The sequence below is a fragment of the Arachis hypogaea genome, chromosome 8, assembly GCF_003086295.3.
Source record: "Arachis hypogaea cultivar Tifrunner chromosome 8, arahy.Tifrunner.gnm2.J5K5, whole genome shotgun sequence".
Classification (NCBI taxonomy): domain Eukaryota; kingdom Viridiplantae; phylum Streptophyta; class Magnoliopsida; order Fabales; family Fabaceae; genus Arachis; species Arachis hypogaea.
Window position 1 is genome coordinate 6,618,262 of NC_092043.1, and position 13,747 is coordinate 6,632,008.

General features: G+C 41.4%; 1 protein-coding gene across 1 annotated transcript; it reads left to right on the top strand.

Moving 5' to 3' along the window:
• Window positions 1-249: 249 nt before the first annotated feature.
• LOC140174634 (uncharacterized) lies at window positions 250-1,524 on the top strand. The gene is made up of 2 exons (XM_072200116.1): window positions 250-945; window positions 1,162-1,524. The coding sequence occupies exons 1-2, from the start codon at window positions 250-252 to the stop codon at window positions 1,522-1,524; spliced, it is 1,059 nt and encodes a 352-aa protein (XP_072056217.1).
• The last annotated feature ends 12,223 nt before the right edge of the window (window positions 1,525-13,747 follow it).

The window sequence follows — 13,747 nt, forward strand, 5'->3', positions numbered from 1 at the left end:
CCAATTTACTTCGTGAGCAGAGCAGACCTGAGATACAGCAAATTAGAGAAGCTAGCACTGGCGCTCCTAACCTCTTCCCGCAGATTGCGGCAATACTTCCAAGGTCACCAAGTGGTCGTAAGAACGGACCAGGGAATCCGCTAGGTACTCCAGAAATCCGACTTAGCGGAAAGAATGATGACTTAGACTATCGAGCTGTCCGAGTATGACTTGCGGTATGAGCCCCGACATGCGATTAAGGCACAAGCAATGGCCGACTTCCTGGTAGAAGTAACGGGGGACCCAACCGAGGAAACAGACATATGGTGGAGGCTCCACGTATACGGGGCCTCCAACCAAACGTCCGGAGGTGCCGGGATCATCTTGGAAAGCCCTGCCGGGGTCATATACGAACAATCAGTCAAGTTTGAGTTTCCGGTATCAAACAACCAAGCGGAGTACGAGGCCCTATTGGGCGGCTTAATCCTAGCTAAAGAAGTCAAAGCCACGAGGTTGGAAGTGTGCAGTGACTCACAAGTCGTCACCTCTCAAGTGAATGGAAGCTACCAGGCCAGAGACTCACTATTACAAAAGTACTTGGAGAAGGTCAAAGAGTTGAGCAAACAATTCGAGGAGGTCACGATCCAGCACGTTTCGAGGGAAAGGAACACACGGGCAGACCTCCTATCCAAGCTAGCAAGCACAAAACCGGGAGTGAGAAATCGGTCTCTCATTCAAGGCATGATAAAGGAACCAGCAGTTGCCCTCCACCTGACAAAGACAGACCCATCCTGGATGGACCCAATCACTGACTTCTTAGAAACTGGTAAACTCCCTGACAGCGAGAAGGTGGCCAGAGCGTTGAGAAGGGAAGCGGCCAAATATGCAATCGTACAAGGTCAACTATTTAAAAATGGATTCAACCAGCCCTTGTTGAAGTGCCTGCATCCCGGCCAAACGGACTACGTACTCAGAGAAGTCCATGAGGGGTGCTACGGCCACCACATCGGGGGCAAAGCCCTAGCAAGAAAGCTCATCAGAGTTGGATATTATTGGCCATCAATGACGATGGACTCCAAAGAGTTCGTGAGAAAATGCGTCAAGTGCCAAGAGAATGCCAACTTCCATAAGGCATCACCAACCGAACTAAGCCTATTAACGTCTTCCCGACCTTTCACGCAGTGGGGAGTCGACCTCTTGGGACCTTTTCCGGTTGGCCCGAGGCAAGTCAAATATCTCATAGTGGCTATTGACTACTACACCAAGTGGGTAGAGGCCGAGCCACTAGCCATTATATCCTCGTCCAATTGTCGAAAGTTTATGTGGAGACAGGTGATAACTCAATTTGGCAACCCAGAGATCGTTATCTCTGTTAACGGGACGCAGTTCACTGATAAGAAGTTTGTAGAGTTCCTAGCTGGTTTGGGCATAAAGCAGAAATTCTCCTCTGTAGAGCATCCCCAGACGAACGGTCAAGTTGAGGCCGCAAACAAGCTCATCCTGCTAGGCCTCAAGAAGCGGCTTGATAATAAAAAAGGTGCATAGGCCGACGAACTCGCCTCAGTTCTCTGGTCCTACCGTACAACCGAGCAGTCATCCACAAGAGAAACCCCTTTCCGCCTAACATACGGGGTGGACGCAATGATACCCGTAGAGATCGGCGAGCCGAGCCCACGATTACATCTGGGGGAAGTAGAGGAAGCTGTAGAAAAGGACCTAGTAGATCAGACTAGGGAGATGGCCCATTTGTCAAAAGTGGCACTGAAGCAAAGGATGGCCCTATGCTACAACAGCAAAGTACTCAGGAGAGAATTTGAACAAAATGACCTCGTCCTGCGGCGCAACGACGTCGGGCTGCCGACCCAGGGGGAAGGTAAACTGGTGGCAAATTGGGAAGGCCCCTATAGGGTCAAAGAGGTGATTGACAATGGCGCTTACAAATTGAAAAAGCTCGACGGCAAGGAAGTCCCGAGAACATGGAATACAGGTAACTTAAGAAGATTTTACTCTTAGCACAAACACGCCGAGTAGGCGACCTGACGAGCTCAGTGATTTACTCTTGTTAAGAACTTATCATTACAATAGATTTGCCTAAATTACCGATTAATATTCTCTTGTTCAAAATTTATGTTCTCGGTTCAAATTTATTCTTACTCGTTCATACATCCCACGACAACAAAATTCTTCTAATACGTTACATGGGATGACGACACGGTACGCCGGGACTGATCACCCCAAAAACTGACCATGTCAACGCCACTACAAACGGCTAAAGCAATAGCGAAGCCATGACTTGACTTCATCAAATTACCAACAACGGTAAACAAACGCAAGCGACAAGCCAATACCAATAAAACGGTAACAAAATACGCTGCCGAATAAGCGGAAAAGGTCAATAATTGTAAACTGACCCAAGCGACTACCAAAATAGTTCAAAAATCACAAGTTCTACAAGTTCATGAAAATGCACAGCAAGATTCAACAACAAAATTACAAACTCCATGCGAAGGTACAAGAAATCATTTCTTTGGCATATCGACAATCTTGCCATCTTTGATTGTTTTAAAAACCCCGATCGCCGATGTGTCAAAGTCAGGGGCCACAATCTTCACCTGGGCTTTAAGAGCCTCCTCAGTCATCAGAATGGCGCTTTTTCCCTGCTTCACGATCTCCTTGTGCTTTTTCTTAAGTTTATCGACTTCGGTCTGAGTAGCCTTAGCCGACGAGACGGCCTCATCACGTTCCTTCTCTAAGGCGACCACTCGACCCTGAGCCACGTTAAGTTGCCTCTCAAGAGCCAACTCCCGCTCGGTTAGCTGGGAAATGGCCTCATCAGAAGTCTTCAACTTCTCCTCAACAGTTTTGGCCTTCTCTTCGGTGGCCCTGAGCTTCTCCTCCACCTCGGACACTTGCCCCCGAAGTGTTTCAACTTGCGCTTTAAATTGATTGTTAGCTTCAACAGAAGACTCGAGCTTTCTCTGCACCGACTGCATCCCCGACAGCTCAAACTTGGCCTTTCTGGCTATGGCGGCACCACGAAGAAGAGACCGGTACATCCACCTTGCCTGCCCAGGAAGGTCCGAGACATGTGATGCGATATTTTACAACCCACACTACTAACCGGCAAGTGCACCGGATCGTACCAAGTAATATCTTACGTGAGTAAGGGTCGATCCCACGAGGATTGATGGATCAAGCAACAATTATTAATTGATTGGCTTAGTTAGGCAAGCAGAAATTGGTTTTGAGATGTTCAAAAGGTTTAAGTTTGAATTCAGAATATCAAAAGTATAGACAATTAAATAAATTGGGAATAAAATATGGATAAAACAGTTAAGGCTTCAGAGTTATCTAATTTTTCCGGATTTACTTTTCTTACTAACTATTTTAATTATGTAGGATTTAATTTATGGCAAACTATATGTGACTAGACCCTAATTTCTTAGACCTTTCTAGTCTCCTCTAAAATTCATTAACTGCCAATTCCTTGGTCAATTAATTCCAATTAGAAGCTACATGATCAAATTCCAGTTTGCATGCCACATAAATTCTAATTACCCAAAAATAGAAGGATTATATGTCACGTATCCTGTTAAATCTAGATAATTAAAATTTAGGAGAATATGTTTTCAAGCTGTTGTTCTTGTAAAGAGCTTTTCCAAGCTTTACAAGAACTCAAATAGAAAAAGGGTCATACTTCCGTTCCACCCAAATTCATAAGATAAAGAGTGAAAACAATTCTTAAATTATAAATCCATACATGAATTAAAATAGAAAAAGCAATAACATCAATCCATACAAATAGACAGAGCTCCTAACCTTAACAGTGAAGGATTAGTTGCTCATGGTTCAGAGAGGAAAAATAAGGGTTCTGGTAACAATGTGTACCTGTCTAAATGTACAGAGTTCCTATTTATAACTAATCCTAATTATTTTAAAATTTAATTATCTAAAATTAAAAATAATATCCTTTCCTAAAAATTAAGATTTGAATTTAAATTTGAATTAATTAACAAGTCTTTAGCTAATGGGTGAGGACCACTTGATTTGTCCATTCTGCAACTTCTAATCTGTGTTTTTTGGGCTGAAAACTGAGTCAGAATGCGGCCCAAAATCCACGCCAGTGATTTCTGTAAATTCTACAGATCGCGCACGTCACGCGTACGCGTTAGTCACGCGTACGCGTCGCTGGTCTTCTTCGCAAGTCACGCGAACGCATCGGTCACACGGGCCGCGTAGCTGAGCAAATCTTCAAATCACGCGTACGCGTCGATACTTCTAGATCACGCGTATGCGTCAGTCACACGTGCGCGTCGCTCCTCGCAGCCATCTCCTTTGATTCTTGTGCTGCAGAAACTCCATCAAATTCTGTCGAATGCTACCTGAAATAAATAAAATTGCACAAAACTCAAAATAGCATCCATAGTGGCTAAAATATAATTAATTCTTAATTAAACTCAACAATTTAAGTACAAATTCACTAGGAAAAGATAGAGAAGATGCTCATGCATCACAACACCAAACTTAAACTGTTGCTTGTCCTCAAGCAACCAAAACTAATATAAGCTTAAGATGTGAATTTGCGTGAGATGAGAGTTTGATTAAGCTCATGTCTCCTCTTATAGTGGGGTTTACAACTGCAATCCTGAATAGATTTGGCATCTCACTCTCCTTTGAATCAGAAGAATGTAAATGTCATTTGGAATTAGAATTCGGATAATATTATGAATTCTCTGATTTTTTTTATATTTCAGTTTAATCCTTGAACACAGCACAATTTACTTTAATTTATTTTTCTTTGGTGCTTTGCACCTTGAGCCTAGCCGTGACTTTAAATATTTTGTCTCAAGAGTTACTTGATACAGAAACACCACAAGCAGTTAACTGGGGAACTCACTTTGAGTTCTGATTTTTCTTTTAGTTACTCCCAGACAATGGTGCTCAAAGCCTTTGGCATATTCTGTTAATGCACTTGATCTCGACTCTAAGTGTTCTGTCTCAAGGATTACTTGACACAATCACACCACAAGCATATGACTAGGGAAATAACTCTTTGAGCTTTTAATCATGTCTGACCTCCCTAGTCATTGATGCTCAGAGCCTTGGAACTTGCTTTTATTATTATTATTATTATTATTATTATTATTATTATTATATATATATATATATATATATATTTTCTTTTGCTGTTTCTTTTGCTTCAAGGATTAAATTTTTGTTTATTTCAGAGAAGTCATAATAATTCTCTAAATTCGTGTTCCTTATACATTAACATCCCTTGATTCAAATTCAAATATGCACTGTTCATATCATGCATTCAAAAATCACAGAAAATACCACCACATTTAAGTAAATTAGACTATTCTTAAAATTAACTCAATTTCTCATGTAATACATCACTTCTTTTTATTTTCTTTTTAGATTCAAGTTCAGTGAGTGGTTGATGAGCGGATAATTTATACGCTTTTTGACATTATTTTTAGTATGTTTTTAGTATGTTTTAGTTAGTTTTTATTATATTTTTATTACTTTTTAGTTAAAATTCACTTTTCTGGACTTTACTATGAGTTTGTATATTTTTCTATGATTTCAGGTATTTTCTGGCTGAAATTGAGGGACCTGAGCAAAAATCTGATTCAGAGGCTGAAAAGGACTGCAGATGCTGTTGGATTATGACCTCTCTGCACTCGAAATGGATTTTCTGGAGTTACAGAAGCCCAATTGGCGCGCTCTCAATTGCGTTGGAAAGTAGACATCCTGGGGCTTTCCAGCAATATATAATAATTCATACTTTGCTCGAGATTTGATGGCCCAAATAGGTGTTCCAAGTCAGCTCAAGAATTCTGGCGTAAAACGCCGGAACTGGCACAAGAATGGGAGTTAAACGCCCAAACTGGCACAAAAGCTGGCGTTTAACTCCAAGAAAAGTCTCTACACATGAAAGCTTCAATGCTCAGCCCAAGCACACACCAAGTGGGCCCGGAAGTAGATTTTTATGTCATTTACTCATCTTTGTAAACCCTAAGCTACTAGTTCTCTACAAATAGGACCTCTTGCTATTGTATTTGACATCTTTTGATCATGTTTTTATGATTGAACCCTCTTTGGGAGGCTGGCCATTCGGCCATGCCTAGACCTTGTTCTTATGTATTTTCAACGGTGGAGTTTCTACACACCATAGATTAAGGTGTGGAGCTCTGCTGTACCTCGAGTATTAATGCAATTACTATTGTTCTTCTATTCAATTCAGCTCATTCTTGTTCTAAGATATTCATTCACACCCAAGAACATGATGAATGTGATGATTATGTGACGCTCATCATCATTCTCACTTATGAACGCGTGCCTGACAACCACTTCCGTTCTACAAGCAAACAAGGCTTGAATGTTTATCTCTTGGATTTCTTAATCGGAATCTTCGTGGTATAAGCTAGAATTGATGGCGGCATTCAAGAGAATCCAGAAGGTCTAAACCTTGTCTGTGGTATTCTGAGTAGGATTCAAGGATTGAATGACTGTGACGAGCTTCAAACTCCTAAAGGCTGGGCGTTAGTGACAGACGCAAAAGAATCACTGGATTCTATTCCAACCTGATTGAGAACCGACAGATGATTAGCCGTGCTGTGACAGAGTGCATTGAATATTTTCACTGAGAGGACGGGACTGTAGCCATTGACAACGGTGATGCCCAACATACAGCTTGCCATGGAAAGGAGTAAGAAAGATTGGATGAAGATAGTAGGAAAGCAGAGAGACGAAAGGGACAGAGCATCTCCATACGCTTATCTGAAATTCTCACCAATGAATTACATAAGTATCTCTATCTTTATTTTATGCTTTATTCATAAATCATCTATAACCATTTGAATCTGCCTGACTGAGATTTACAAGATGACCATAGCTTGCTTCATACCAACAATCTCCGTGGGATCGACCCTTACTCGCGTAAGGTTTATTACTTGGACGACCCAGTGCACTTGCTGGTTAGTTGTGCGAAGTTGTGATAAAGAGTTGAGATTGCAATTGAGCGTACCATGTTGATGGCGCCATTGATGATCACAATTTCGTGCTCCTCTAAGGAGGAGGATCATAGGGGCTCAGCTCTTCACCCCTTACTTTGAACTTCTTTCGTGTGTCTTCATAACGTAGCTCAATATGCTCTAGAGAAAGGATTCTGATTACTGTATAAACCCATGCTAGATTGCTGGTCAGCACCACCTTCATTCCTGGGGAGAAACCTTTAGTGAGGATCTTTTTGTTTCTCCATCCTCTGGGTACTTTCTTCTTTTTGGGAACCTCCTCCTTGGTAGATGATGCATTCCCAACACCAAGCTTAGGTTTGATGTTAGGAGGAATTTTATTAATTGTTACCAAGGGAGGCTTAAGCTGCAGATTCTGCTGTGTATCATCAGGGGGTTTTTGAAGGTTTGGGTCCATAAGCTCAGTCTGCATGCACCTCTCTTCTTCACCTGTTGGATGTATATCTTTGAAGACATGAAAGACCAGTTACTCATTACACACTCTAAGCACTAATTCACCCACTTCTACATCAATCAGAGCTCTTCCAATGGCTAGGAATGGTCTTCCTAGAATTATAGAGGCATTCTCATCCTCCCCTGTGTCAAGAATCACAAAGTCTGCTGGGAGGAAGAACTTACCCACTTTGACCAAGATATTCTCCACTAATCCGTATGCAGGCTTCATAGATTTGTCTGTCATCTGTAATGCTATCTTTGTGGGTTGTGCCTCTTGAATTTGCAACTTCTTCATCACAAATAAAGGCATTAGATTTCTGCTTGCCCCTAGATCACATAGGGCTTTATCAAAGGTTGTCCTCCCAATGGTGCATGGAATTTGAAAGCTCCATGGATCTGGCATCTTCCTTGGCAAGTTATTCTGAATTACAGCACTACATTCCTTAGTCAGGACTACTATCTCATTTTCCTTTAAACCCGTTTTTCTTTGACAACAGCTCCTACATGAACTTGACATAGATAGGCATTTGCTCCAAAACCTCAGCAAAAGGAATATTGATTTGTAACTTTTTGAAGATTTCTAATAACTTTGAAAACTGCTTGTCCTTGGTCTCCTTTTGAAGTCTCTGAGGATACGGCATCTTAGGCTTGTATTCAGGAGCCTTTGGCACTATAGGATAAGTGTCAAGAGAGTCTGGGAATGGGTTGTCTGCACGCTTTGGAGGGGCGTGCTCTACTTCTTCATTCTTCTCCTCTAGAGCTTCTTTTTCAACTAACTATTCATTGACCTTGGTCTCAGAGCTAACTACTTTACCACTTCTCAAATGAATAACCTTGTAATCTTCTCCTGGGTTCACCACTGTATCACCTTGAAATGTACTTGCAAACTTCTCAAGTAATTGCTTGCTCAGTTGGCCTATTAGCACCTCTAAATTTCTAATGGAGGCTCTGGTTTCCTGCATAACTTGTGCTTCCGTACTTGTCACTTGTCCACTTATCACGGAGATAGTCTTGCATTCCTCTCTTGGATTTAGAATTGTGTTACTAGGAAGGCTATTAGTGGTCCTCTGATCAATTTCATTAACTCTGGTGGCTATTTGACCCATTTGAATCTCCAGGTTCTTGATGGATGCTCTGGTTTCCTGTCTAAAACCTGTCAATATTGCTTCCAAATCATTGTTCTGTTGGAAACCGCCCTGAGAATTATTGTTGAAGTTTTAAAGTCTCTGAGGTTGATCCCTCCATCCAAAATTTGGGTGATTTCTCCATCCCTGGTCATATGTCTTAGAATATAGGACATTGTTGGGATTCCTGGGACCACTTCCCATGTAATTCACCTGTTCAAAAGAAGGTTGAGCATAATCATAATTATCATTTTGCATAGAGTTACCTGCCATGTCATATGAGACTTTCTGTGGTGGATTTTGTGTGTTGATAGCTGATATTTGCATGCCACCCATCCGGTGAGTAAGTAGATTTATTTGCTGAGACATCAGCTTGTTTTGAGCGAGAAGAGCATTAATAGCTTCTACTTCCAACACGCCTCTCTTCTGAGGGGTTTCAGAGTTCACTGGATTTCTGTTAGATGAGTATAAATATTGGTTGCTAGCAACCAATTCAATAAGCTCAATAGTCTCCTCCGATGTCTTCTTCTTGTGCAATGAACCTCCTGCAGAATTGTCTAAGTACATCTTGGACATTTCACCCAAGCCTTCATAAAAGATATCCAGTTGAGTCCATTTGGAGAACATGTCTGGAGGGCATTGCCTAATCAGTAGCTTGTATCTCTCCCAAGCTTCATACAGAGTCTCACCATCCTTCTGCCTGAAGGTTTGAACCTCCATCCTAAGCTTAGTCAGCTTCTTTGGTGGGAAAAATTTAGTGAAAAACTCAGTAACTACCTTGTTCCAAGTGTCCAAACTCTCCTTGGGTTGTGAATCTAGCCACAGCTTTGCTCTATCCCTCAGAGCAAACGGGAAGAGCATGAGTTTGTACACATCAGGGTTTACTCCATTTGTCTTCACAGTATCACAAATTTGCAGAAAACTAGAGATAAATTGATTTGGGTCTTCGTGGGAAGGCCGTGATTGACCAGTTGAGGCTTCAACTCAAAGTTGTTCGCAGTAATAGGAGGCACCACAATGCTCTTTCCATACAGATCTGCAGTAGGAGCAGAGAAAGAGCCAAGTACTCTCCTTTGTTCATTCCCATTCAGGTTTGCCGCATTGGTATTCTCAGTATTAGTCGGATCCATAGTGGATTCTGCAGCCTTATAAAGTCTTGCTTGTTGTAAACACCGCCTGAAAGTCCTTTCAGCTTCAGGATCAAAGCCTAAGAGATGTTCTTTGTCTCTGTTCCTGCGCATAAACAAACAGAAAACAAGAAAGAATGAGAATCTCTACGTCAAAGTGCAGAGAATTCCCAGTGAGGTAACCTGTGTAAAGAAATAAAAATAATACTAAATAAATAAATAGAACAAATAACCAGGTAACACCAAACTTAATTTCAGAAATTAAGAAAGATATTAGTGCTATTTATTTATTGAAAAAATTTATTTTTTTCGAAAATTTTTTTTTTTGAAAATTTAAAATTTAATTAAAATATATTTTTTTTTCAAAAATCAAGTAATAAAAGAAAAAAATTAAAGCGAAACAGGGGGAGGGGGTTCACGTAAAATAAGAGAATATATATATATATATATTCGAAATTTTTTTTGAAAAATATATTTTTAATAAAATTAAAAATAAAATGTCTAATCTAAGCAATCAAACAACTAATAGTTGTTAATCACTATCAATCCCCGGCAACGGCGCAAAAAACTTGATGCGGTATTTTACAACACACACTACTAACCGGCAAGTGCACCGGGTCGTACCAAGTAATACCTTACGTGAGTAAGGGTCGATCCCACAAGGATTGATGGATCAAGCAACAATGATTGATTGATTGGCTTAGTTAGGCAAGCAAAAATTGGTTTTGAGATGTTCAAAAGGTTTAAGTTCGAATTCAGAATATCAAAAGTATAGATAATTAAATAAATTGGGAATAAAATATGGATAAAACAGTTAAGGCTTTAGAGTTATCTAATTTTTCCGGATTTACTTTTCTTACTAACTATTTTAATTATGTAGGATTTAATTTATGGCAAACTATATGTGACTAGACCCTAATTCCTTAGACATTTCTAGTCTCCTCTAAAATTTATTAACTGCCAATTTCTTGGTCAATTAATTCCAATTAGAAGCTACATGATCAAATTCCAGTTTGCATGCCACATAAATTCTAACTACCCAAAAATAGAAGGATTATATGTCACGTATCCCGTTAAATCCAGATAATTAAAATTTAGGAGAATATGTTTTCAAGCTACATAAATTCTAATTACCCAAAAATAGAAGGATTATATGTCACGTATCTCGTTAAATCCAGATAATTAAAATTTAGGAGAATATGTTTTCAAACTGTTGTTCAAGTAAAAAGCTTTTCCAAGTTTTACAAGAACTCAAATAGAAAAAGAGTCATACTTCCGTTCCACCCAAATTCATAAGATAAAGAGCGAAAACAATTCTTAAATTATAAATTCATACATGAATTAAAATAGAAAAAGCAATAAAATCATTCCATACAAATAGACAGAGCTCCTAACCTTAACAGTGAATGATTAGTTGCTCATGGTTCAGAGAGGAAAAATAAGGGTTCTGATAACAATGTGTACTTGTCTAAATGTACAGAGTTCCTATTTATAACTAATCCTAATTATTTTAAAATCTAATTATCTAAAATTAAAAATAATATCTTTTTCTAAAAATTAAGATTTGAATTTAAATTTGAATTAATTAACAAGTCTTTAGCTGATGGGTGGGGACCACTTGATTTGTCCATTCTGCAGCTTCTAATCTGTGTTTTCTGGGCTGAAAACTGAGTCAGAATGCGGCCCAAAATCTACGCCAGTGATTTCTGTAAATTATGCAGATCGTGTACGTCACGCGTACGCGTCGCTGGTCTTCTTCGCAAGTCACGCGGACGCGTCGGTCACGCGGCCGCGTCGCTGAGCAAATCTTTAAATCACGCATATGCGTCAGTCACGCGTACGCGTCGCCATGGATACTTCCAGATCACGCGTACGCGTCAGTCATGCGTGCGCGTCGCTCCTTGCAGTCATCTCCTTTGATTCTTGTGCTGCAGAAACTCCATCAAATTCTGTCGAATGCTACCTGAAATAAATAAAATTGCACAAAACTCAAAATAGCATCCATAGTGGCTAAAATATAATTAATTCTTAATTAAACTCAACAATTTAAGTGCGAATTCACTAGGAAAAGATAGAGAATATGCTCACGCATCAACATGGAAATAATCCTCCGTACCGGAAAGCAGCTGATAGTTTATAAAATTCCCGACGTCAAAATTCTTCTCCATCACAGTAAGTACCCCTCAGGACTGGAGGACGGCTTCCTCTTTTTGGGGTTGTGGACGACCTGCACGTCGTCCTCCTCGGCTTGGTGATTGGAGGTCGAGCCCCTAGTACCGACCACCTCCTCGTGAATGGGAGAGACGTGCGCCTCATCAGCATTATGGTCCGACGTCTCAACACCATGGGGAGGGGGCACCGCCTGGTTGTCGTCATCCCCAGGTGGGGCTACCTGCTTCCCTTCAGCCGTCTCCTCATCACTGTCATCGGCCAGAAAGGTGTTGTACAAATTCTCGAGACCCGTCACTTCGGCAGACATACCCACTACAACAAGCCGGTAAGAAGGGTTAGTCGTGAAATCAGCAGACCAGAATCAAAGCAACAATAATGCAAAAAATACAAGCTAAAGCTACTCACAAACATAATTTCTGGCGACCATGAAGGTTCACATGGTTTTTCCCAAAGATGGCCAACAACACGTCGGCAATCTTTTTGTCCACAGCAGACATCCCCTTGTAAGTCACCTTAATAAAGGTATTGGAGCCCGCCCCGAAACTTCAATACGTCGGGATGAGGCACTGCCCTTCTAACGACAACCAGAAGGGGTGGTGACCTTTGACTGGGCGCACTTTAAAGTACTTGTCCTTGAACCCATGGTAAGAGTCCTTGAACAAGCCAAAAAACCTTCGACCCTGGACAGATCGGAAGGACATGAAACCCTTCTTCACCTTCCCTTCTTTAGAAGGATTCGTGAGGTTGAAGAGGTAAAGGAAAACGTCAACGGACATCGGCAGCTCCAAGTATTCACAAACCATCTCGAAACAGCGGATGAAAACCCAACTGTTCGGATGCAACTGCGACGGTGCCACGAAAATCCGGTTAAGAAGCACCATTTGGAAGGCGGAGAAGGGGATGCAAACCCCCAATTGGGTAAACATTGCCTTGTAGAACCAAATCCAGTCGGCAACTCGGGGGGGCGTGGGGGTTGAGTTCGTATAACCGTTCGTTGGGGGCAGGAACGAAGACATCATAATTGGACTCCTCGTCAGTCCCGCCGCACAAGTACTTGGCTTGGTGGAACTCGGTCAACTCCTCCTCACCCATTTGAATTGAGGAATCCTTCACGTCGAAGGTCACCCAAGCGTACCGGTCGTAACCCACGCCTGAGGTGGAAGCCCGTGAGACGATACGAGGCATACCTACAGTGGGGACAGCACTCGGTTAGTCTATGAGGTCGGGAGTTCGGAAAAGGCCCAGAAACCACCTTTAGCCTATTCAACAACTGAATCCAAACATGACCAAAGCAAACCCTGAATGCAGCCTAAAGCTAAAGCCCTGGAATGGTGACCCCCCCTAATGCACCTATCTAATGCTAATATCACCTAACATACGAGTAAAATAAAAAAGAAAAACACAACAACATGCACACAGAACACAGATGGTAAAAGTAAAGCAAATGTGGGGCAAAAAAATGGAGGTATGAGTGCTTACCATAATTGTTTGTAAAGACTTGAAAGGGAGTGATAAGGAGTGGAGGCGCAAGGATGCAGGAACCGCAGCAAGAAATTCGAGAGAGAAAGGTGATAGTAAGAAAAAGCTAGGCACTGGAAAGAAAATGGAATGCAAAACTGAGGGAGGAGGAGTTAGAAAACCAACTCAAGGAGCGTAAAAGGCAAGGGCAAAAGCGTCTTTACTTGCAAGGTTTGAAACAACCCATTATGAGTATTAAATGCCCAACGCGAAGAACGAGGCGACGAACGGTTATCCCAACAACAGACAGACATGCGCGCAAGAGGCACGCCCTCCCCACGAGCGACTGACCTAGCGACAACATACAAGAGAGGACGGAACACGCCACCAACGGCTCTCACGTCCATTGCTG